Below are 25,927 nucleotides of genomic sequence, written 5' to 3'. Positions count from 1 at the left end.
GTACAGCAAAGGAAACCATCAATGAAATGGCAGCCTTCTGAACTGGAGAAAATATTTGCAAATCATATATCTGATAAGGAGTTAATATCCAAAATATATGAAGAACTCATACAACTCAGCAAAACAAACAAACACCCAAAACAGTCTGATTAAAAAATGGGCAGAGGATCTGAATAGACATTTTTCCAAAGAAAACATATAGATGGACAACAAGTATATAAGGTGTTGAACTTCCCTAATCATCAGGGAAATGCAAATCAAAACCACAATGAGATATCACTCACACCTGTTAGAATGGCTATTATCAAAAAGACAAGAAATAGCAAGTGTTGGCAAGGATGTAGAGAAAAGGGAAGCCTCGTGCACTGCTGGTGGGAATGTAAATTGGTGCAGCCACTATGGAAAACAGTATAGAGGTTCCTCAAAAAATTAAAATGGAACTACCATTCAATCCAACAATTTCATTTCTGGGTGTTATCCAAAGAACATGAAAACACTAATTGGAAAAGATACATACAGTAGCCAAGATATGGAAACAACCTAAGTGTCCATTGGTGGATAAATAGAATACTACTCAGCCATTGAAAGAAATGAAATCTTGTCATTTACGACAACATGGATGGACCTTGAGGGTATTATGCTAAATGAAATAAGTCAGACAGAGGAAAACTAATACTGTATGACCTCACTTTTATGTGGAATCTAAAAACCAAAACAAACAAAGAAAACAAAACTCAGAGATTCAGAGAACAGAATGGTGATTTCCAAGAGGAAGGGGTGGTGGGTGAGGGGGTGAAAGGTTTTAAGAGGTACAAATTTCCACTTACAAGTCATGGGGGTGTCAACTGTAGCATGGTGAATATAATATTGTGGTGTATATTTGAAAGTTACCAAGAGAATAAATCTTAGAAAGTTCTCATCAGAAGAAAAAAAATTTTTTTTGTAACTTTTTATGGTGACAGATGGTAATTAGACTTATTGGGGTCATTATTTTGCAGTGTATACAAATATTGAATCATTACATTGTACACTTGAAACTAGTATAATGTTACACATCAATTATACCTTAATAAAAGAAAAAAAACTAAAGTAACAGGAAATGAGACGTTTAGAAGAGTTGAAACATTTAACTTTGATATTGTGTGCCTCCACCTTTAAGAGACATGATGGTAATATGTTTAGATCTTTCCTTGAGGAAATTGCCTTCTATGTTTTTAAGATCTTACTGGCCTCTAGTGGTAATATGATGCTGTAGTTTAACCATTTCTAAATCTTACAACTGACTAGAAATAAAGTTATTTTGAAGACATAGGCTGCCAATAACTCACTCCTTCAGTACTGGATCAGCAGCACTCTTGAGTGTACATGCAATATCATCTTCTTCCTAAAGATTGTCTATCTTTTGTTCTTGTCTCTGAGTCACGCCCACCTCTTTCTTTTGAATGATACTAGTTTTGCTCTGAAGTGACCTCCCATTATTTTAGTGCATGCACAGTGGTGATTACTATGTCAGGTTTGTACTAACAATTCTTCCTAGTGTCTCAGCCCTCTTTTCTGCGGACTATGGGGCAAAATTTTCCCTCTGTATATAACTTTTTATTTTCGTCAGAGGAATTTAAGTTTTCAGTTTACCATTTAGATTTATGTTTAGACCTCCTTACTTTGATTTTGAAGAATCTTACATTTGAACTACAAGTTTACCAAACATGGCAATGATTTGTCACTTTTGTTTTTTGTGTTTGTCACACAGATGTGAAAGGGCCACCTACCCATCGTCTGTCTTGTGGCCAGTCACCCTACACCGACACAACAACATGGGAGCGGAAGTACTGCATCCTTACAGACAGCCAGCTGGTGTTGCTCAACAAGGAAAAGGAGGTGAGGTGGATATTACGAGGAAAGCTACTTCCCTTTTCTGACCAAATTCCTGAAATAATCTAGTTTTTATTTGCATCTTGATGAGTTGCATTTATGAAAATGGAGACTTTATGAAGGACACACTCTAAGTGGGTCTAAGGGACTGCTGATGTCATCATGATGATACGTTATTGCCGCAAAGGCGTGACGTCAACAAAACAGGGCTGGATTTTCACTAAGGAATAGTGAAAGAGATATTGAGTTGAGTAATTTGGAATGAGAATGGGTTGGATTGTGTAGACCTGGCCCTGAAAGTGGTCCAGAGAGGCTATTGGAAATTATATCAGTCTAGCTCCTCGCAAGTAACAAGTAGCATAGTCAGCAGATTAATTGAAAGCGGTTTAATGAAGGGACTATACAGAGTCATGGGCAGCATAGGGGACCCATCAGAGGGGGATAAAGTACCCATGAACTGGCAACAGCAGAAAGCAGTTGTCACCCTAGACCTTCAGGGCAAGGGAAGGGAGCAATGTTTCTGGAACCCAGAGAACTGTAGTTGCATGAAAGGACTGCATAACAGTTGCTATGGCTATACACAAAAGAACACAGCCTCTACCAAAACAAAAATGGCCAGCAGGGAGGAAGCAAGGGAGAACAGACACACCAGGTCTCTTTCCTGCTTTCTGATTTCTTGCCAGTGTTACCTACTGGCCAAACCTAACTTGAAGCCAAAGGAAAAGATTGCTTTTGATGTGTTCTGTAGAGATTTGTTTCCTGAAGCACAGCAAGGGAGAGAAAGGCAGAGAGTAGATCTGGAGAGGCAGACAGAATGTAATTATTACAGACATCTAGTTCTAGGTAAACTTTCTGTCCCTCTAAGTGAAAAAACCCTTGAACTTATCATATACTATTACTACTTTACTCCTCAAACTATTACAGTGTACAAATCCTTCCACATCCAAATAATTCATTTGCTTATTGGTGATGTATTGGATAGTTGACTTGGTAAGGCCAAAAAACCATCCTACTCCACAACATAAAAAAATTAGTATGATCTTGACAAGAAGAGGGATAATGGGAGGGAAGGAGAAGAAGAGATCTCATTCGATGAAGGAGAAAGATTAATTGCCAAAAATATATATAAATAACTAGAAAACTGTAGGTAGAATATCAATTTCATAAGCCATCCCTCTGGAAAAGTTAGTTCAGAGGAAGCAGTGCACAGAAAACACATTTCTTAATTCTAGTCTGTGGATCTCTACCTCCCTTTTCTCTTCTCTCTCTCCTCCCCCTCTGTCCCTTTTCTTTTGCATCTCTTCTCTTACTTACCATTCTTTAACATCGTAAAGGCAAGGTCATAGCAATAAAGCAATTTCAGTTTCTTCTTTTATTTTCATAGGCAATTCTTACTTGCAAGGACCTGGCTAATGTGCCCTCTATGAACTTGGTTATTCTTTTTCTCCAACCATTGAAAAATGTCCCTTACTTTTGTTACCATCTCCCTACCCATGACCCTTTTCCAGTATTGTAATATAATTAAACTTAATTTTATTAAAATAATTCAATAAAGGTGAGCCCTTTCTGGAACAGTATAGTACATGTTGCTTTGTTTCTATTAAGTAGATACATAATAAAAATTGGTAGAGTGAATATTAGTGTAGAATATTTCTAATTATCCAATTTGAATAGACAGATAATTTAACATGTGCATTTAAACCAATCGACTCTGTCAGCAGTCTTTTATCAGAGCTGTTAATAAGGAGTGATATGAACATATCATCTGCCATCTTTTTGCCCTTACCTACATTTTATTCAATTAGTAATGTAAGAAATTAAATAGCCTAAAGATAGATAGCATAAGGTCAAGAGCATTCCTTATCTAGAACCAAGATATAATGCATGGATTAAATAATACTGATCAATTGAGTAATCCAGGCTTGGGCTCCCTTTAGTCCCATAAAATAACTGTCCATGATGAATGATTTCTAAAACAATTTCTTATGTACTTTATCGCTTTTTATGCCAGCCATCAAGATTAGCCCTAGACACCTGGGGAACCCCTCATTTTCTCGTCTACATATCGCTCTGTATATCCTCTTTTCTCCTTTCCCACCTTTTGAAACCCTTTGCCCTCTGCAACTCACAGTCCATCATCAACCAAATCAGCTGTTTCTTCCACCCCTTTTCTGAAGCAGTTCCTTAACTTCTTGGTCTCGTGAGAACCTGTAGCTTTCCTGAGGACACTGTCATCTGTGAAGTCCTGTCAAGTGATGGCTGTTTTTTTCCCACAGCCTTCATACCATGCTGCCTACAGTAGGCATCCTTCTCCTTTCATGGCTGCTTCCTGTCTCTTCTCCCTCATTTTCCCTATAAAGCCCAGACTCTGAGTCCCATGTTGTAGTCATCTTCCAACCCCACCCCCGGCCCCCGTCATTTCTTGTTGATTTTAGCTTCTGGCTCATTATCATTATTTCCAGCACTACTCCAGCCTTAACTTGTGATGATTCCAATATCTGCAGAGATGATTCTTTCAACACACTGACTCTAAGTTCCTTGAACTCCTCTCCTCCAAGAATCTCTTCCTCTACCCTGCCTCATTGCTACAACTTCTCAATATTCTCAATTGTGTGCATCTTACTGTCTGACCTCATATCTTTCTAGCTCATCCCTTTTTCCAACAATTTTTCAATCCTTTGGGACCTATGGGCCATTGATCTTGTCACCTTTTCTGCCCCTCATACCTCTGATACCCTCTCTTCCCTCTTCTCCCAGCTTGAATTCCATGGTCAGTCATTTTCATCTTTGCATACTATTTCCTTGCCCTTTTTTGCATCATCATACTCGCTTGGCAATGTGATAGGTCAGTTAAATCCTGCTCCTCATCTATCCTGCCCTGCTTCCATGCAGCATAATGTGTCTGGAGAAAATCACTCCACCCTGCTGACAGTCTTTAAACTAATGTTTACAAATCTCATGTGAGCCTCTAATGCTGCTTGGCAATCACAAAACATTTCCTAGTCCAGTTGCTTTCCAACTCTACTGGACTAGTGCTTCTCAGTCTATGCGTGGTAAAGGACCAAGTTTTTCCCTACCTCATCATGAACAATAAAATACAATAATATGAATTGTGAAGAAAAATGAAGTTTTAAAAAGACAAAAATCTAAGTCCAAATTTTTTATTAGATTGAACAAAAATGAAATTACAGTTCAATAATAATCATACATAGGAAAATAAGGAATAGAATTACAAAAATTGTACATGTTCATGGAGAGTGTGCTGTACAATGAGATGAATCCACTGATCACACCAGGCACAATTCTCAATTTCTGTGTTGCTAAATTGTTTATTGTGGACCATTAACAGTTTGCAGAACAGCACAGGACCTTGGAGTAGCACAATCCAGGATGATTTCTAAGATGATTTTTTCATGCTTCCTCTTCCATTATAATTCCTTGTCTATTACCCTCACTTATAGCTGATTACTTTGCTGCTTATTTCACTGAGAAAATTCAGCCACTCAAAAGAGAACTCTTTTACCATGTCTACCCATCCACCAGCAACTATTTCCTTATACTCTGATTTCCCTCTTTTCACTGTGGTTTGATTGCCTACAGTCCAACTGTCAGCCCCTCCCCTTGTGCCCATTCTTGCCTATTCAAGGATGTATCAATAGCAGTTCTCCCTTACCTCTTTTACATCTTCAGCTCTCTGCTCTCTACTAGATCGTTCCCATCAGCATGCTATTATTTCTCCCATCTTAAAAGAAAAAATGAGCCTGCATTAATCTCACTTCTACCGCCAGTTACCACCCCTTTCTTTGCTTCCCTTACCAGCAAAAATTCTGGAAACTTCTAAACTCACTGTCTCTAATTCTTCTCCTCTCATTCTCTCTTAAACCTACTTCATTCATACTCTGACCTATATCACCTTGTGAAAATTGCTCTTGTTAAGCTCACTGGTGACCTCCACATTGCTAAATTCAGTGGTCAGTTCTCACTTCTTGTCTTACTTAATCTGTTAGTGGAATTTAATGCAGTTGATCACTCATTCCTCCTCCTAGAACCACTTTCTTCACTTGGCGTCCATGACACTGTGCTGTCTTAGTTTTCTTCCTGTCTCTCTGGCAGTTCCTTCTGAGTCATCTTTGCAGATTTCTCTTCTACTCTCCAAATCTCAACAGGGGAGTGCTACAGAGTTCAGTCCGTGGACCTCACTTCTTTAGGAATCTCATCCAATCTTATGACTTCAAATACCCTCTAAAGCTGATGATCTTAATTTTTTATCTTAAGCCTACACATCTCTCTTCTCTAGACTCATATATCCATCTGTCCATTATACACCTCTACTTGGATATGGCTTTGTCACTGTTTTAAGCACATCAGGCATGTTCTTGCCTCAAGACCTTAGCCTTGGCTTTTCCCTCAGATATTTGCAGGACTCACTTTCTCACCTCCTTCAACTCTTTGGTTGCATATCACCTGCTCAATAAGCCCTACTCTGACCAACTTATTCAAAATTGCAACCCCTCCCTGTATCTCCATTCAGAACTTCCAATCTAATTACCTGGCTGTATTTTTTTTTCCCCTATAGCATTTACCACCTTCTAAAATGCTATATAATTTATTTATTATGTTTATTGTCTCTTTTCTCTTATATAAGCTTTTAGGGCAGGGAGGATTTTATCTGTTTTTTTCAGTGCTATATCCCTCAGTGCTTAGAACAGTTCCTGACACATAAGTAAATTCTAACAAATATTTGTTGAATAAATTTTGAAAAAGCCAAATTATAAACTTTGATTCCTGAATATCCATTTTTTTAATTTAAGTTTGAGAGGAGACGAACCTTCTATCTTTTCTTTTTTATGTGATAAGTCTTCCCACAACAAGAGGTGTAATTACATATTTTTTCTAAGACTGGATAATAAAAGAGGGGAAAAATAATCCATAAGATGCTTTTCAATTGTTGAATATGAAATTCCATCTTTATTTATTGAGCATCCGTTATGTGTAAAGTATTGTGGTTGCAAAGATGCAGTTTGTTGGGAACACACTGAGGTAAATTAAAAGTTAAAACTGTTTAGAACTAGATACAGAGGTGGTGGTTGCACAACATCATGAATGTACTAAATGTCACTGAAGTATTCACTTTACAGTGGTTAATTTTATGTTACGTGAATTTAACCTCAATACAATTTTTTTAAAAAGATTATTACATTACCACAAGGGAAAGATTAACTAAGATATTGCCTGGGGTGGGTTATTGTTTAAAGTAAAGAATGCCAAAAAAGTATCTACAGATAAATTTGTGATTAAGCCATGTCTTTAGGGACAAATAGAAGCTCACTTGGAGGAAAAGAAGGGAAGGATATTCCACGTATATATAAAGATACAAAGTCAAGAAACATCTTATATCTCTTTGGCAAACTGCAAAATGTTCAGAATTCTTGGAATATAATTTGCAAGAGGAAAAATGATAGCTGGCAAGAGCCGAATAATAAAGTGCCTTGAAGGCCATGCTAAGGAATTTGGACTTTATTCTAGAAATGATTTGGACCATGGAAAGGTATTTAACAGGGCAATGACATCATCACATTTGCTTCTTAGAAAAGTAACTCTGTTGATCATGTGGAAAATTGAGTGAAAGGGATTGGAAGGAAGTAGATGAGTTACGTTATTGCAATAGACCAGGTAAGGGATGACAAGTTTACGCAAACAGTTTAATGCCCTGAGACGGGTATGTTCTACCACTATAAGTTGGAGAAACTGGATTAAATCTCTAGGATAAGAAAATGTTAAGGCATTGTTACACCTGCTACTTGAATTTTATTTAATATTCTGTTAATTTTATGATAGGAAAAGTTTAGAAATACTTTTTTTTTTTTTTTTTGGTGGAAGGACCAGAATATGCTGTCACTCTTTTTACCTTCCACCCACACTATCATGAAGAATATAACTCTTATCTTTGGAGTTTTGCATTGAACAACTTAGAATTCCTTGAAACAAGGAGTTTAAGGAATTTCCTGCTAAAATTATCTTAAAAAGCTGTTTTAAACCTTAATCAGCGAATCACAGGGGTGTTTATTGCTGTATTAATAAGATCAATTAAGAGGATTCTGTAAGGGTTTAAACTGAATCCTTAGCCAGGCAGTGTTGGAATGTGGGAGGATTATATTAGTCTAGTATCACTCATGTATTCACTGTGTGGGATCTTTTAATGCTCTCCCTTAACTCTGCATGTTTCCTGTCAGAAATGGGAAAAAGGTTGCTTGGGCAATGTACATGGGAAGAGTGTTAAGTATACTAATTACCAAAATGGGAATGTAACAGAAGAGTAGATCTGGGCAGAATGCTGAAAGAGGTGCCAGGAGTATCACCTTGAGAAATGATTCACTGATTCAGTAAATTGCTTCATGCAAATTGTGCCAAATAGACATTGCTTATGTGTTATGAATTTACTTCCCTGTCCGGATGCCAGGATAGGCCCCAGCTGGCTTGGCACCAACCCGTTCAAAGAGGACGTAGGAGGCCATTTGAATTCCATTTTGCTTGCAAGAGATAAGACCAAGTAAACTAGAGATTAAGGAGTTGAGGGAAATGGTAGAGAAGATAATCATGAACTCCCCAGTGTGCAGCCAGTATAAAAATATAAAAGAAAGCTGAATTTGTGAGTTCCTTTCTTTTGGCAATAACAAGGCATTAAGAATGGTAAAAGTGGCTCCTTTTTTCTTCAGTCAGACTCTACTTTCTGTATTTGGAATTTTAAAAGCTTGATGCTAGTGTAAAGGCAGCAAGGTAGTAATAATGCAATTTCAAAATATTTTAAAATATTTTTCATGATTTTAGAAAACAGTATTTACACTCAGATATATTGATGAAAATAGCAGTTAGGCTTTGTGCAAACAGCTAAAATCAATTGTTATTTATCCTGGGGTAAACTACCCATGGCATATTTCATTCAGAACTACTTTCAAGTTATTCAGCAGATACATAATGTGCCCCTGTATGTGAATTCACTGATAGGAGTTACAAAGAATAAGACACAGTTCTTTCCCCTCTCCCCAGTACCAAATTTAGTTGTGGGAATAGGAAAAATAATTTTAAAATGGAATTTGATAAATAGCACAAGTAAACTGGATAGAATAAAAGAAAGAAATCCATTTATTCTAAAGCACTGTAGTCTCTGTCATTAAGATGCTATTGACAATGGGCAATTACCAAAGGAAGCTTAAGAAAGGAAGGGGATCAAAGTTATGTGTTATGAATATTAATCTGTAAGATGTATTGGAAGAGGGAAAGGTAGGCAGGAGACAGACCAATTACAAGACTACTATTCCTCTGATCTAAAAACTTGAATTGTTTCCCAGTGCTTCCTGAATTATTCATGGCCTGGTATTAAAGCCTTCCCATGTGGTTATAATATATTTTGGTGTTCTCCCACTTCTCCCCCTTAAGAGGCTCTAGCTAAATTGGCCTACTCCTGGTTCCAAATACAGTAAAAAAATAGTATGCGTACCAACTTCTTGGCTGATGTTATGTTATTTCCTTTGCCTAAAATGGCCCCCATCTCTACCTATCAAATATTCATTTATTCATTTGTGAGTTGGAGCTATTTTAAGGTTTGGAGATTGACTGGTAAGTTAAGCTGTTAACTTATGTGGAATTAGTTGCACAAATGAATAATTATGAATCCATGTATAAGTATAGTGCCAGAGAAAGATTTGTTATTGGAGGAACCTCAGGAAGGTGTACCTTAACCTCCCTTAGGGAACTGATAGAAAGGAAGATTCCTGGAAGAAGCAATGCCTGTCCTAAGCCTTAGGATGGTTAGGAGTTTACCTTGCAGGTATAGAATAGAAAAGAAAGTGAGGGAAAATATTTCAGTCTGAGAGAACAAACTAAGCAAAGGCACTGAACTACAACATGAGGAATATGTTAGGGAAATGCAAGCAATTTGTTGTTCCTACTATGTAAAGTCTAAAGCTGGTTACTTACACAGTGGCCAGATTGTGGAAAACCTGGTATACTATATCAGGGAACTTGCACTTGCTCTGTAAGATATTAGTTTTAAAACTCTTTTAGCAGAACAACGCCTTTTGTAGAAAAGCTCATGCAGAAGCCCTGTACAACAGATAAACTCAGAATTATGCTCTGGTTGAAGCAGAGAGATAAGTCCCTTGTCGCATGCACACACGAACATACCATCACTTCTTTGAAAAACACTGCAAAGGAGAGCAACTGAAGGCCTTTAAGTCTCAGAATGACTGGTAAGTTAAGCTGTTAACTTATGTGGAATTAGTTGCACAAATGAATAATTATGATTAATTATGATTCCATGTATAAGTAAAGTGCGAGAGAGAGATCTGTTATTGGAGGAATCTCACAGAGGTGTACCGTAAATGATTATAATTGCATTTTAGAAATATTCTGGAAACTATATAAAGGATAGATTTAAGGGGCAGAATATCACCAATGAAGAGACTGTATTAGTAGTTTGGATAAGAGAGAATAAGAGGCTTTTGACACCAGCTGTGATGGAGTAACTGGTACAAGACTAGCCCTCTCACTGCAAACAAAATAAGACTAGACCAAAAATATATATATAGCAGCCAGAGATTGGTTCAAGATGGTGGAGTAGAAGGACATACGCTCACTCCCTCTTGCAAGAGCACCAGAATCACAACTAATTGCTGAACAATCATCGACAGGAAGACACCGGAACTCACTAAAAAAGATACCCCACATCCAAAGACAAAGGAAAAGCCACAGTGAGATGGTAGCAGGGGCGCAATCACAATAAAATCAAATCCCATAACTGCTGGGTGGGTGACTCACAAACTGGAGAACACTTGTACCACAGAAGTCCACCCACTGGAGTGAAGGTTCTGAGCCCCACGTCAGGCTTCCCAACTTGGGGGTCCGGCAATGGGAGGAGGAATTCCTAGAGAATCAGACTTTGAAAGCTAGTGGGATTTGATTGCAGGACTTTGACAGGACTGGGAGAAACAGAGACTCCACTCTTGGAGGGCACACACAAAGTGATGTGCGTATCGGGACGCAGGGGAAGGAGCAGTGACCCCACAGGAGACTGAACGAGGCCTACCTGCTAGTGGTGGAGGGTCTTCTACAGAGGCGGGGGGTGGCTGTGTCTCACCGTGAGGACAAGGAAACTGGCAGCAGTTCTGGGAAGTACTCCTTGGTGTGAGCCCTCCCAGAGTATGCCATTAGCCTCACCAAAAAGCCAGGTAGGCTCCAGTGCTGGGTCGCCTCAGGCCAAACAACCAACAAGGAGGGAACCCAGCCCCACGCATCAGCAGACAAGCAGATTAAAGTTTTACTGAGCTCTGCCCATCACCACTCTCTCCCATCATGAAACTTGCACAAGCCTCTTATATAGCCTAATCCACCAGAGGGCAGACAGCAAAAGCAAGAAGAACTACAATCCTGCAGCCTGTGGAACAAAAACCACATTCACAGAAAGATAGACAAGATGAAAAGGCAGAGGGCTATGTACCAGATGAAGGAAAAAGATAAAACCTCAGAAAAACAACTAAATGAAGTGGAGATAGGCAACCTTCCAGAAAAAGAATTCAGAATAAAGATAGTGAAGATGATCCAGGACCTCAGAAAAAGAATGGAGGCAAAGATTGAGAAGATGCAAGAAATGTTTAACAAGGACCTAGAAGAATTAAAGAACAAACAAACAGAGACGAGCAATACAATAACTGAAATGAAAACTACACTACAAGGAATCAATAGCAGAATAATGGAGGCAGAAGAACGGATAAGTGACCTGGAAGACAGAATGGTGGAATTCACTGTTGCGGAACAGAATAAAGAGAAAAGAATGAAAAGAAATGAAGACAGCCTAAGAGACCTCTGGAACAACATTAAACACAACAACATTCGCATTATAGGGGTCCCAGAAGGAGAAGAGTGAGAGAAAGGACCAGAGAAAATATTTGAAAAGATTATAGGTGAAAACGTCCCTAACATGGGAAAGGAAATAGCCACCCAGGTCCAGGAAGCGCAGCGAGTCCCATACAGGATAAACCCAAGGAGAAACATGCCAAGACACATAGTAATCAACTGGTAAAAATTAAAGACAAAGAAAAATTATTGAAAGCAGCAAGGGAAAAACGACAAATAACATACAAGGGAACTGCTATAAGGTTAACAGCTGATTTCTCAGCAGAAACTCTACAAGCCAGAAGGGAGTGGCATGACATATTTAAAGTGATGAAAGGGAAGAACCTACAACCAAGATTACTCTACCTGGCAAGGATCTCATTCAGATTCAATGGAGAAATCAAAAGATTTACAGACAAGCAAAAGCCAGTAGAATTCAGCACCACCAAACCAGCTCTACAACAAATGCTAAAGGAATTTCTCTAAGTGGGAAACACAAGAGGAGGAAAGGACCTACAAAAACAAACACATAACAATCATAGGAACATACATATCGATAGTTACCTTAAATGTGAATGGATTAAATCCTCCAACCAAAAGACACAGGCTTGCTGAATGGATACAAAAACAACACCCATATATATGCTGTCTACAAGAGACCCATGTCAGACCTAGGGACACATACAGACTGAAAGTGAAGGGATGGAAAAATGTAGTCCATGCAAATGGAAATCAAAAGAAAGCTGGAGTAGCAATACTCATATAAGATAAAATAGACTTTAAAATAAAGAATGTTACAAGAGACAAGGAAGGACACTACATAATGATCAAGGGATCAATTCAAGAAGAAGATATAACAATTATAAATATATATGCACCCAACATAGGGGCACCTCAATACATAAGGCAACTGCTAACAGCTGTAAAAGAGGAAATCAACAGCAGCACAATAATAGTGGGAGACTTTAACACCTCACTTACACCAATGGACAGATCATCCAAACGGAAAATTAATAAGGAAACAAAAACAGCAGATTACACTTTCTTCTCAAGTGCGCACGGAACATTCTCCAGGATAGATCACATCTTGGGTCACAAATCAAGCCTCAGTAAATTGAAGAAAATTGAAATCATATAAAGCATCTTTTCTGACCACAACGCTGTGAGATTAGAAATCAGTTACAGGGAAAAGAACACAAACACATGGAGACTAAACAATACGTTACTAAATAACCAAGATATCACTGAAGAAATAAAAGAGGAAATCAGAAAATACCTAGAGACAAATTATAACAAAAACACCACGATCCAAAACCTATGGGATGCAGCAAAAGCAGTTCTAAGAGGGAAGTTTATAACAATACAAGCCTACCTCAAGAAACAGGAAAAATCTCAAATAAACAATGTAACCTTACACCTAAAGGAACTAGAGAAGAAGAACAAACAAAACCCAAAGTTAGTAGAAGGAAAGAAATCATAAAGATCAGAAATAAATGAAATCGAAACAAAATAATAGCAAAGATCAATAAAGCTAAAAGCTGGTTCTTTGAGAAGATGAACAAAATTGATGAACCATTAGCCAGTCTCATCAAGAAAAAGAGGGAGAGGGTGCAAATCAATAAAATTAGAAACGAAAAAGGAGATGTTGCAACAGACACTGTAGAAATACAAATCATCCCAAGAGACTACTACAAGCAACTCTATGCAGTAAAATGGACAACCTGGAAGAAATGGACAAATACTTAGAAAGGTATAACCTTCCAAGACTGAGCCAGGAAGAAATAGAAAATATGAGTAGACCAATCACAAGTAATGAAATTGAAACTGTGATTAAAAATCTTCCAACAGACAAAAGCCCAGGACCAGATGGCTTCACAGGTGAATTCCAACAAACTTTTAGAGAAGAGCTAACACTTGTCCTTCCCAAACTCTGCCAAAATAAAGCAGAGGAAGGAACACTCCCAAACTCATTCTATGAGGCCACCAACCCCCTGATACCAAAACCAGACAAAGAGAATACAGAGAAAGAAAATTATAGACCAATATCACTGATGAATATACATGCAAAAATCCTCAACTAATACTAGCAAACAGAATCCAACAACACATTAAAAGGATCATACACCATGATCAAGTGAGATTTACCCCAGGAATGCAGGGATTCTTCAATATATGCAAATCAATCAATGTGATACACCATATTAACAAATTGAAGAATAAAAACCATTTGATCATCTCAATAGATGCAGAAAAAGCTTTTGACAGAATTCAACACCCATTTGTGATAAAAACTCTCCAGGAAGTGGGCATAAAGGCAACCTACCTCAACATAACAAAGGCCATATACAACAAACCCACAGCAAACATCATTCTCGATGGTGAAAAACTGAAAGCATTTGCTCTAAGATCAGGAACAAGAGAAGGATGTCCACTTTCGCCACTGTTATTCAACATAGTTTTGGAAATCCTAGCCATGGCAATCAGAGAAGAAAAAGAAATAAAGGCAATACAAATTGGAAAAGAAGAAGTAAAACTGTCACTGTTTGCAGATGACATGATACTATACATAGAGAATCCTAAAGATGCTACCAGAAAACTACTAGAGCTAATCAATGAATTTGGTAAAGTTGCAGGATACAAAATTAATGCACAGAAATCTCTTGCATTCCTATACACTAATGATGAAAAATCTGAAAATGAAATTAAGGAAAGACTCCCATTTACCACTGCAACAAAAAGAAGAAAATCCCTGGAATAAACCTATCTAGGGATACAAAAGACCTGTAAGCAGAAAACTATAAGACACTGATGAAAGAAATTAAAGATGTTACAAACAGATGGAGAGATATACCATGTTCTTGGATTGGAAGAATCAGTATTGTGAAAATGACTATACTACCCAAAGCAATCTACAGATTCAATGCAATCAAATTACCAATGGCATTTTTTACAGAACTAGAACAAAAAATCTTAAAATTTGTATGGAGACACGGAAGACCCTGAATAGCCAAAACAGTCTTGAGGGAAAAAAACGGAGCTGGAGGAATCAGACTCCCTGACTTCAGACTATACTACAAAGCTACAGTAATCAAGACAATATGGTACTAGCACAAAAACAGAAATACAGATCAATGGAACAGGATAAAAAGGCCAGAGATAACCCAATGCACCTATGGTCAACTAATCTATGACAAAGGAGGCAAGGATATACAATGGAGAAAAGACAACCTCTTCTGTAAGTGGTGCTGGGAAAACTGAACAGCTACATGTAAAAGAATGAAATTAGAACACTCCCTCACACCATACACAAAAATAAACTCAGAATGGGTTACAGACCTAAATGTAACAGTGGACACTATAAAACTCTTAGAGGAAAACATAGGAAGAACACTCTTTGACATAAATCACAGCAAGATCTTTTTTGATCCACCTCCTAGAGTAATGGAAATAAAAACAAAAATAAACAAATGGGACCTAATGAAACTTCAAAGCTTTTGCAAAGCAAAGGAAACTACAAACAAGACGAAAAGACAACCCTCAGAATGGGAGAAAATATTTGCAAACAAATCAGCGGACAAAGGATGAATCTCCAAAACATATAAACAGCTCATGCAGCTCAATATTAAAAAAACAAACAACCCACTCCAAAAATGGGCAGAAGACCTAAATAGACATTTCTCCAAAGAAGACATACAGATGGCCAAGAAGCACATGAAAAGCTGCTCAACATCACTAATTATTAGAGAAATGCAAATCAAAACTACAATGAGGTATCACCTCACACCAGTTAGAATGGGCATCATCAGAAAATCTACAATCAACAAAGGCTGGAGAGGGTGTGGAGAAAAGGGAACCCTCTTGCACTGTTGGTGGGAATGTAAATTGATACAGCTACTATGGAGAACAGTACAGAGGTTCCTTAAAAGACTAAAAATAGAATTAGCATATGACCCAGCAATCCCCCTACTGGGCATATATCCAGAGAAAAGCATAATTCAAAAAGACACATGCAACCCAATGTTCATTGCAGCACTATTTACAATAGCCAGTTCATGGAAGCAACCTAAATGTCCATCGACAGATGAATGGATAAAGAAGATGTGGTACATATATACAATGGAATATTACTCAGCCTTAAAAAGGAACGATGTTGGGTCATTTGTAGAGACATGGATGGATCTAGAGACTGTTATACAGAGTGAAGTAAGTTAGAAAGAGAAAAACAAATATTGTATATTAATGCATATATGTAGAAGCTAGAAAAGTCATACAGATGAACTGGTTTGCAGGGCAGAAGTAGAGACACAGATGTAGAGAACAAGCGTATGGACACCAGGAGGGGAAAGTGGCAGGGGGTTGGTGGTGGTGTGATGAATTGGGAGATTGGGATTGACATATATACATTAATATGTATAACATGGATAACTAATAAGAAACTGCTGTATAAAAAAATAAAATGCAAAAATTCAAAAAAAATTATATATACCAGCTATTTTCAGGCATTGGACAATAGGCAGCCAAAGACAGTGATGGTCACCATTCTCCCTGAAGAAAAAGAAGGCTCAGAAGAAGTATCATACAAGGCAAAAAGGTTTAAGAAAAAAAAAGAAAAAGAAAAATTTCTCTCATTACCGAACCTGAAAGATATACAATTTTTAGACTAATTTAGTGTAAACAAGTGAATGTGAAGTAGTAAACTAAATTAGGACAAGCAGAATGGACAGAATCATTTTTCTAAAATTGTCTTTTCTAAAACTGATTTTCTTTGGCTGTATACTAAGATTTGTAAACTCCAGCTTAGTTCATTTGAAGATACTTGAAATATTATACTAACTTTTAAGAAACAGGTCAGTGTCTTTAAAAGAATTATTTATGTAACAAACAGTCAGTGGTGGTGTAAAAGCAAATGATTCTTAAGAAACACACGTTTAGGGCTTCCCTGGTGGCGCAGTGGTTGAGAGTCCACCTGCCGATGCAGGGGACACGGGTTCGTGCCCCGGTCCGGGAAGATCCCACATGCCGCGGAGCGGCTGGGCCCGTGAGCCATGGCCGCTGGGCCAGCACGTCCGGAGCCTGTGCTCCGCAACGAGAAAGGCCACGACAGTGAGAGGCCCACATAACGCAAAAAAAAAAAAAAAAAAAAAAAGAAACACACGTTTAGAATAAAAGTAAATACTATTCTCCCTTATATTCTGAGTCAGAGATAAAATGCCCTCAACTTTAAGAGTGATACTGTGAATAAAACTGTTCATCATATTTTAAGTTTCAACAGTGGGAAATGAAGAGTCTACATTGAAACTTTGAGAATATAATTGTGAGTGAAGTTTAGGCCCAAATAAGAAGTTTGATATATTTTATTTATTCTCTTCTTAGATATGATAGAGACAAAGTATAATGATAATAGAAACCATTTCTTTATTTTTCCTGGATATGGCCTTTATAAATTTCCACAGATGAGATTGTAGCTCATTCCCTCCTAAAATGTCAAAAATAGCTCCTCTTTTCTCTATGGCTTAGGCCTTCATTATTTCAGGAATAGGAATTTTGGGGGAACTATTACAAAAATAGTTATGTTTATTTATGTTCATTGTTTGTTCAAAGATCCAGACTACTTTTTTTTTTTTTCCAAATTTACCTCCCTTCTTTCCTAAGGCAGGTAGAGGATACATTTTTACCTTTCTTACTAGGAGGGAGTTATTTAACCTCTTGGTGCTACTCTTTTAATTATTTATGTAGAGATCATTTCCATCCTGAAAGGGGTGGATGACTTAGATTACTGTTCTTAAAGTTTTATATTACAGAGAACTTTTAGAAGACTTATTAGCTTTACTGATGCTATTATTTGATATTCCCTTATTTTTTAGAATTTTACCTTTCTTAATTCCACCATTTGGTTTCTCAGTGTGCAAGCAGTAACAGTAGTTATGGTCATGAGGAAATGAGGAAAGAGTATGAGAATTTTCAGTCCTTATGAAGACATTAGAATTTTGCTCTTCAAATTCTCAGTAGCACAGAGAAAACTTCCCTTGGTATCATCCCCTTGACCCCACCCAGTCTTAGGAGTTGGATTACTGAGGCAAAGCAGAAAGCATGTACATTTAAGCCCGTATCTATTCCAGTTTTGCTATATCAATTGATATGCCCATAGTAATCATCTGGAGAGATAAATTATTCCTCATCTGTAAAAAGGGGATAATAATAATGGCTTCCTCATAATGTCACACATGTAAATTCCTTAGCCTTGCACATACTAAGAATTTAATGCTAGTCATTATTATTGAAATTTGTTAAAATTGCCTGTATTGGAGGCATAAGAATTAGAGACTATGATTAATTGTTACCGAATTGGTTGCCTGGACCCGCACCAGGGTCCTAGCCTAGGCCGAGGGGTCTCAGCCGGAGAGGTTCTTTTTCCACTCAGATTCACACAGCCAATAATGAAACTGGCCAAAGAATGGAAGAGTGTGGGAATTTAGTTCGCAAATCAACTTCTCAACCTGATTAGGGCTGAGACACCATATATATAGAAGGGTCCAGGTAAAAGGGAAAGAATTGAGTAAAGAGAAGGAGTATTCATAAGATATCTGAGAACAAGGCTGTGGTTTGGACCCAGTACTGAGGCAACACCCCTTTTCAGTCCTTGTATGGACTTTTCCCGTTGTCATGGCAATTGTCAACTGTCATGGTGCTCATGGTTGTGTCATTTAGCATGCTAATGTATTACAGTGAACGTACAGTGAGGCTCAAGTCCACTGGAGATCAGGTTTTCTGCCATCTTGGGCCTAGCTGGCTCTAACCAGTTCTTGTTTTTCTGTTTGCAGCTTCCTCCTTTTGTGATTGAGCATGAAACTCAGATAAGGGTAGTTAGTTTCCATTGGAGGGAGGGGAGGAGGTATGATTCCCGGGCAACTGCCTTGATAACATAATTCTTGACATATTTTGCCAAACTATTTCAGATGTTACAAATACTATTCTTGATTCTGATAAAGGTTACTAATAAAATCTCATTGTGAAAAGTCTTTGCCCTCTACCCCCAAAGTAAGATGACTTGGTCTTTTAGAATTACCGAAATCGAAAAGAAAAAAAAAAAAGCAACTTAGAGCCATCCCATTACTCTACAGTGATAACCAGTGTGTAAATTGTAAAATATTTAATGGAATTAGAGATCTTTTGTACCATACATAGTTCTTATTCCACATGTACAAACAGAAAAAAAAGTTATGCCAGAAAAACTATTTTTTAGGATTTCAAAAACTAATCTCACTTGTGGAATAAAATATGCCATTTTATGTATCAATTACTATCTATACACTAAAAACATGTATAGGTAGTATAGTATTTCATTAACTATCTCTAAGTGCTTACTTTTAAAATTGGAGAAAATTTGGTTGATTTTACTCCTTTTATCTAACAAAACCTTCTTTTAAGAGAATTTTGGAGTGAAGTCTTTCTGGTCAACTTTTATTTCCATTTACCTACGATTGGGCAGGAATGGGACTTGTGAACCAGTTTCTGATGTAAAGGAATCTTATTTGTGTGGATGTTTTGTTTTCTGAGCTCCCTAAGCAGGTACACAACTGGATGTGATTTGTGCATACTTCATGTAAGTTAATTTGCATACTCACCTTTCCTGATCTTTCAGTTTTCTTTTTAAAGAAAAGATTCCTGAATAAAGGGTTGGTAATAACTTTAGCCTTTGTACATACATTATTTCTACATTTCTTCTGTTTTGCTCTGATGATTACACACTCCTACCTTCATCAACTAAAAACGTTATTCAATCACAAGGTAGTTATGGCACTATTAAGTTTCATCTCTTTCTTGGTTTACTAGATACCTGTGGAGGGAGGACAGGATCAGCAGACAGATTCCACCAAAGGGCGATGCCTGAGGAGAACTGTCAGTGTTCCTTCCGAGGGTCAGTTTCCTGAGTACCCACCAGAGGGCGCCGCTAAACTGGGTAAGCTAATGTAAAAGGAAAGAAATTCCTAGTTTTTATCCGGTAATTTATGGACTTGTTATTGAGTGTTACAATAAAACAAAACATCCTTCATTTACTGTTAAGTAAGTACTTTAAAATATAGTATGTTAACCAAGAATTAGAGGTCATTAGAAAGTTTTATTCTTTATAACCAAGTGGCAGCAAAGTTATTTTGCAGAGAGAAAATTTATCTGAGTGCTAGTTGGTTGCTGTAAACTCCTGGGCAAGCCGGATGATATGTTGTTTCTGATTTTACTGCTTGGCTTTAAATTTTAAAAGAACATTAAGTGATCTTATTGAGGCACTGAGATTCACTGGGGAGCCAGTTTTGGTTGGAAACTTAGTATTAAATGGTTTGTGCCCTATTCACACAGTTCCTGGTGTTGTCTTGTATAATGTAATGTCAGATTAGGCTAGTTTAGCTGAGCTAATTTTATATGGCCCATGTAAGTTATATTCAGGACTGTGGTTGGAGTGGGTGACAGAAGGGATACATCAGAAAACCCCACTTGAGTTGTTATATACTAAAGGAATTAATGTCAGTATCAAAGCTGCTGTTTCCCTGTTTCCTACCAAATGATTCTGTTTGGTGTTTTGCATGCTTACCAATGGATATTTAAATAATTAGACCAGTCAGGTAATTTTAAGTGAACATAATTAAGATTAAGTAAAATAATGAAAGAATTTGAAAAGTAGGAGTTGCTCTGGTGTTTTGCATTGTGGTATTATTCTTTGCTTAATGGACCTTGACATTTAGTCATAGACATTTAGTAGGTAGATAAAACGGATTCATTTATTGTCTCTATATTTGTTAGTGTGGATAATTTTGTGATTTTGTTGTATTTTTGAAAATCAGGGTTTTGGTTTTTTTGTTTGTTTTTGCCTTTTCCTTCATTTCCTTTCATTTTCTAAATGGAGCTCAGGTTCTTAGTCAGAATTTGAATCCTTTAGTTCTCTTTTTATCCTGTGACATTTATTGCTTTTCTAGACATTAGTCAGGTTAGCAAACACTTTTCTCCAATGGGTCATACTTGGAAAAATCAAATATTCCTCTCATCCATTGTACTTCTTTAGCATGTGTTGAAACCAGTTTAGGTGTGGGCTTAAATTATATTGCAAACCTTCCTGGATGTAACCATTTTATAGCCTGTTTGTATTTCACATACAAGTTCTATGTGAATTGGACTAGCTCAGAGGCACCTTCTTTCAACTCCTTTGCTGTCATTATTTGTAATGTTAAGTTGATGACTCTCTTTGCCACTTCTCTAGGGTCCTTTGACTATTCACACTTTGATCCACAAAAGTCAGCTGATTTTTGAGGAAGTGTAGTTGTAGTCTGAATAATTATTATGATCTTATAGGAGAGAAATACGTAGTAAATTGTTAAATGTCTCCAACATTCCAGGTACAGGTCCGAAAGGACAAACTAAGATGAGCTCTTTGGCAAGCAGATCATAAAGGTTTTGTAGGTCATCGTAGGAGCTTTGGCTTTTACTCTGGGAGGTGGGGAGCCACTGACCTCTATACTGAGACTAGGGAAGCAAGAATGGGAGTTTAGAAACTAATTAGGGTGCTATTGCAATAATCTAGACAAGACATGGTAGAACTTGGGCCATAATGGTATTAGTGGAAGGGCTGAGAAGTGACCAGATTATATCTGAAGGTGGAGCCAACAAGCCAGTTCGCTGGTTGGATTGGATGTGGGAAGTGAGAAACAGAAGAGTGAAGAATTTAGGCTAGAGCAGCTGGAAGAATGAATTTATTTTTTAAAATAAGGAACACTGGGAGAAGCAAGTTTGAATGTGGGACTGACCAGGAGCTCAGTTTGGACATCTTAAGTTTGAGGATCTTATTAGATACACAGATAGAAATAAGTGAGTCTGGAAATTAAGGGAGAAGTACAGACTGGAGATACAGATTCAGGCTTTTAGCAAATAGATGGTGTTTGAAGCCATGAGATTGAGTGAGATCATCAAGGGAAGTGTATTTAGGTAGAAGAGAAAAGCTTAAGACTAAGCCCTGGAACATTTAGAGATTAGGAAGATGAGGACGCATTAGTAAAGGATGGACCAGAGAAAGAGAATGAAGATATAGAATTTTGTTTCCAAATAAGTAAGTCAAGTGTGTGGGGAAGCCCTTCTGTTTTTGCAGGGTTCTTTCCCTTTGCAAGCTCTGCATTCTCTTTGTTCCTCACCAGTAGAGGAACCCCAAGGAGGACAGATCAGTTTTTGCAGATGTAAAACCATGGCATACATTTTGATTTCAGGTGTGAGGCAGTCAGCTATGGAGAAATGCCCACTCATGAAAAACATGCACCTTTTATTCTACCTCAGAGAATTCTGAGGTAGAATAAAATAAAAGAAAAGAAAAGAGCCCTGTGAATATAAAGAAAAGAAAAGAGAAAAGAAAAAGAAAAATAAAAGAAAAGAAAAGAGCCCTGTGAATATAAAGGATATGTGAAGAACCTTTGTTAGTGGCTGCCAATTTACCGTCCTTCAGAGATTTCAAGCTGGTGAAAAAACATGAATGTAAAAAGGATAGGAAGGCCTCTATTTCTGCCTCACACATTGTTCAACATGAGCAAATTCATAGTGATGGGAAACCTAATAAAGGTCAAGAACTTAGAAGAAAAAAGTGTGTGTGAAGAGGCAGAGTGGGGAGTGGTTAAGCCCAGAATGTACTTCTCACTCGCTAGTTCTCAGTCTCTTGCATTCAGCAGCTTACAGATTACCCAAAATACAAAAAATTTATATTTACCCTGGCATTTGACACAGATTTTGATACAGCAAATTCTTTTCCATTGAAAATGAGATGTTTTCTTAAGGCATATGAACATCTGGCCTGAAGCACCCATTTCCAAATTTAGAAAACCTAGAAAAAACTATTTTCCCCTGGTAACAATATCCAGATTTTAATTTATTCATTAAAAAAAGATCTGTCAAATTGAAACCATGCAAAAGCATGATTTACTGAATTTTCAAAAGGAAATTACTTCTTCAGATGGTAGGGTCTTTGCATACAAACAATACAGGGAGGTATATAAATTGACCACATGAACTAGAACGAGTAAATATTCATTTTCAATGTAAATATAACCTACGTGAATTCAACTTTTTTTAAAAAGCCACTGGACACCTTTCAAGAACACTATTAAACAGAGGAAAAATGAAAGCTGAACAGTGGACAACATTTTTGTGACACATACATTTATAGAAGAAAATGTGTCTCTACTACTGCATGTTGTCTGCTGCCTGCCTGGGGGATAGCACAAAGGTGAATTGAGAACCTTGTCCAGTCTGGTTGTTGTGTTTCTTTGACATTCCAGTAAAGTTAATGCTTTGATGCCCAAATGGGCAAAGCAGAGTCAGAACCTGAAGTGAGCAAGAACCTTGTTTGCAGGTGATGTCAGAAACGTGATCATAAAGCTGGTTTAATTAGAAAGTGCAAACACTCATAAGTGCATGCGTTCTCAATTCTCAAAAACATCGTTCAAATTGAACTGACACATTCAAAACCAAACATCTAGTAATTCAAGGCTGCAGAGATCTCCATGCCTCTATTTTATTACATTGAGATAAAATCTTAAAAGTATCCCATGATCTTACTTACAAAATCTCTGGATTTTTAAAAAACTGTGCCTATGATATCACATTTGTTTCATTATCATGGAGTCCTCAAAACCCAGAAATATCTGGTAAACGTACTTAAAATTATAATTTCACATAGTATGCTTTTGATACCTGTTAGCAAGCATAGGAAAAAAATACTAGAAGTCTTTTGGAGTCAGAGGCAGCTGTGCAAAATTTTCATGTTTATGTAAATGAAGAAGTCAAACAGAAATCTAAAATAACACCACCAAAAAAAAGGGAAACTAAACTGGAAAAACTTTGAGGAAAAACCAGTCTTGCACCTATGTTTTCCTAAGTTTATTGACCCAAGTGATGAAAATTTGAGGAAATTTTTAAAAAAAGGAATATTAAAAAGCAGCATATACTAAGACATTTATAAAATTATTGAAAAGGATAACTCATTTAGTCAGAATTATTAGAGGATATTGATTACTCAAATCTAGCTTTAACCCTGACCGTCTCTGTTAAATTAGGCTGAGGTCTAACTTTATGTGTAAACTAATGACTCTTTTTATTCCCAAGACGTTCACTATTAGGAGGATTGAAGTATTTTCAAGATGCTAGAATCTTTTATAAAAATACAGGGTGGTAATGATAATATTGAAAGAAAGGGAAATGAGAGTAATGAAGATTTAATATTACAAGAAACATATCCTTCTATTTTTCAAATAATAGAATTTTATTTTTTCACATTAATTTTATTTTTTTAAATTTTTATTTTGTATTGGTACATGTTTGATTAATAATGTGTTAGTTTCAGGTGTACAGCAAAGTGATTCAGTTATACATATACATGTATCTATTCTTTTTCAAATTATTTTCCCATTTAGGTTATTGTAGAATATTGAGTCATGTTCTGTGTGCTATACAGTAGGTCCATGTTGGTTATCTGTTTTAAATATAGCAGTGTGTACCTGTCAATCCCAAACTCCCAATCTATCCTCACCACCCACCTTTCCCCACCGGTAACCATAAGTTCGTCCTGTAAGTCTGTGAGTCGGTTTCTGTTTTGTAAATAAGTTCATTAAATAATAGAATTTTAAATGGTGATAAATAATGACTGTGTATAGTAGCACTCAATATTTAAATTGACTATTAAATTTATATATATAAAAGTATATGTGATTATATATCCTTCGCTGTGTAAAAAGCTTTTTAGTTTGATGTAGTTCCATTTCTTTATTTTTGCTTTTGTTTCCTTCGCCTAAAGAGACAGATCCAACAACTGCTAAGAACAATGTTAAAAAGCATACTGCCTATGTTTTCTTTTAGCAGTTTCATGGTCTTAGGTCTTACATGTAGGTCTTTGATCCATTTTGAGTTTATTTTTGCATATGGTGTGAGAAAGTAGGCCAGTTTGAATCTTTTGCATGTGGCTGTTCAGTTTTCCCAACACCATTTATTGAAGAGGCTATCTTTTCCCTATTATATATTTTTGCCTCCTCTGTCATTGATTAAGTGACCATATAAGCATGGGTTTATTTCTCTTACATTGATCTATGTGTCTTTTTTTGTGCCAGTCCTATACTGTTTTGATTGCTGTAGCTTGTAGTATAGTTTGAAATCAGGGAACGTGATACCTCCAGCTTTGTTCTTTCTCAATATTGTTTTTGCTATTTGAGGTCTTTGTTTTCATACAAATTTTTGGATATTTTGTTCTATTTCTGTGAAAAATGTCATTGGTATTTTGATAGGGATTGCATTGAATCTATAGATTGTTTTGGATAATATGGTCATTTAAAAAATATTAATTCTTCCCATCTGTGATCACGGTATATCTTTTCATTTGTCCATGTTGTCTTTAATTTCTTTCAGTATTATCTTATAGTTTTCTGACTACAAGTCTTTTAATCCTTAGATTAATTCCTAGGTATTTTATTCTTTTTGATACATTGTAAATGGGATAGTTTTCTTAATGTCTCTTTCTGATAGTTCATTATTAATGTATAGAAATGCATCATATTTCTTATGTTAATTTTGTAGTCTGCAACTTTACCAAATTTATTTATTAGTTCTAATAGTTTTTTCTGGTGGCATCTTTAGGATTTTCTATATATAATATCATGCCATCTACAAGCAGTGACTGTTTTACTTCTTCCTTTCCAATTTGGATTCCTTTCATTTCTTTTTTTCTTGCCTGCTGTGGCTGGGACTTCAAGTACTGTGTTGAATAAAAGTGGACCGAGTGGGCATCCTTGTCTTGTTCCTGATCTTAGAGGAAATGCTTTCAGCTTTTCACTATCTCATATGATATTGGTTCTGGGTTTGTCATATATGGCCTTTATTATGTTGAGGTATGTTCCCTTTATACCCACTATGTTGAGAGTTTCTATCATAAATGGATGTTGAATTTTGTTGGAGCTTTTTCCTGCATCTGTTGAGATGATTGTATACTTTTTATTTTGAGTTTGTTAATGTGGTGTATCACATTGATTGACATGCAGGTATTGAACTATCCTTGCTTCTCTGGGATAAATCCCACTTCATCGTGGCATATAATCCTTTTATTGTATTGTTGAATTTGGTTTGCTAATATTTGCCGAGGATTTTTGCA

At 36.8% G+C, this 25,927-nt stretch overlaps 1 protein-coding gene across 7 annotated transcripts in view; it reads left to right on the top strand.

Annotated features, from left to right (window-relative positions):
- RASAL2 (RAS protein activator like 2) overlaps positions 1–25,927 on the top strand; it is a 388,691-nt gene that overhangs the window by 185,353 nt on the left and 177,411 nt on the right. For all 7 annotated transcript variants that reach the window (XM_027086223.1, XM_027086221.1, XM_027086219.1 and 4 more), the window contains exons 2-3: positions 1,751–1,878; positions 19,597–19,723. In XM_027086223.1, coding sequence (XP_026942024.1) covers positions 1,751–1,878; positions 19,597–19,723 — 255 coding nt within the window. The remainder of the gene's footprint in view (positions 1–1,750; positions 1,879–19,596; positions 19,724–25,927) is intronic.

This window comes from Aethalodelphis obliquidens, unplaced genomic scaffold (assembly GCF_003676395.1).
Source record: "Aethalodelphis obliquidens isolate GAN/ISIS:26980383/991018 unplaced genomic scaffold, ASM367639v1 scaffold55, whole genome shotgun sequence".
Taxonomy (NCBI): domain Eukaryota; kingdom Metazoa; phylum Chordata; class Mammalia; order Artiodactyla; family Delphinidae; genus Aethalodelphis; species Aethalodelphis obliquidens.
This window is presented reverse-complemented; position numbering and strand designations above follow the sequence as displayed.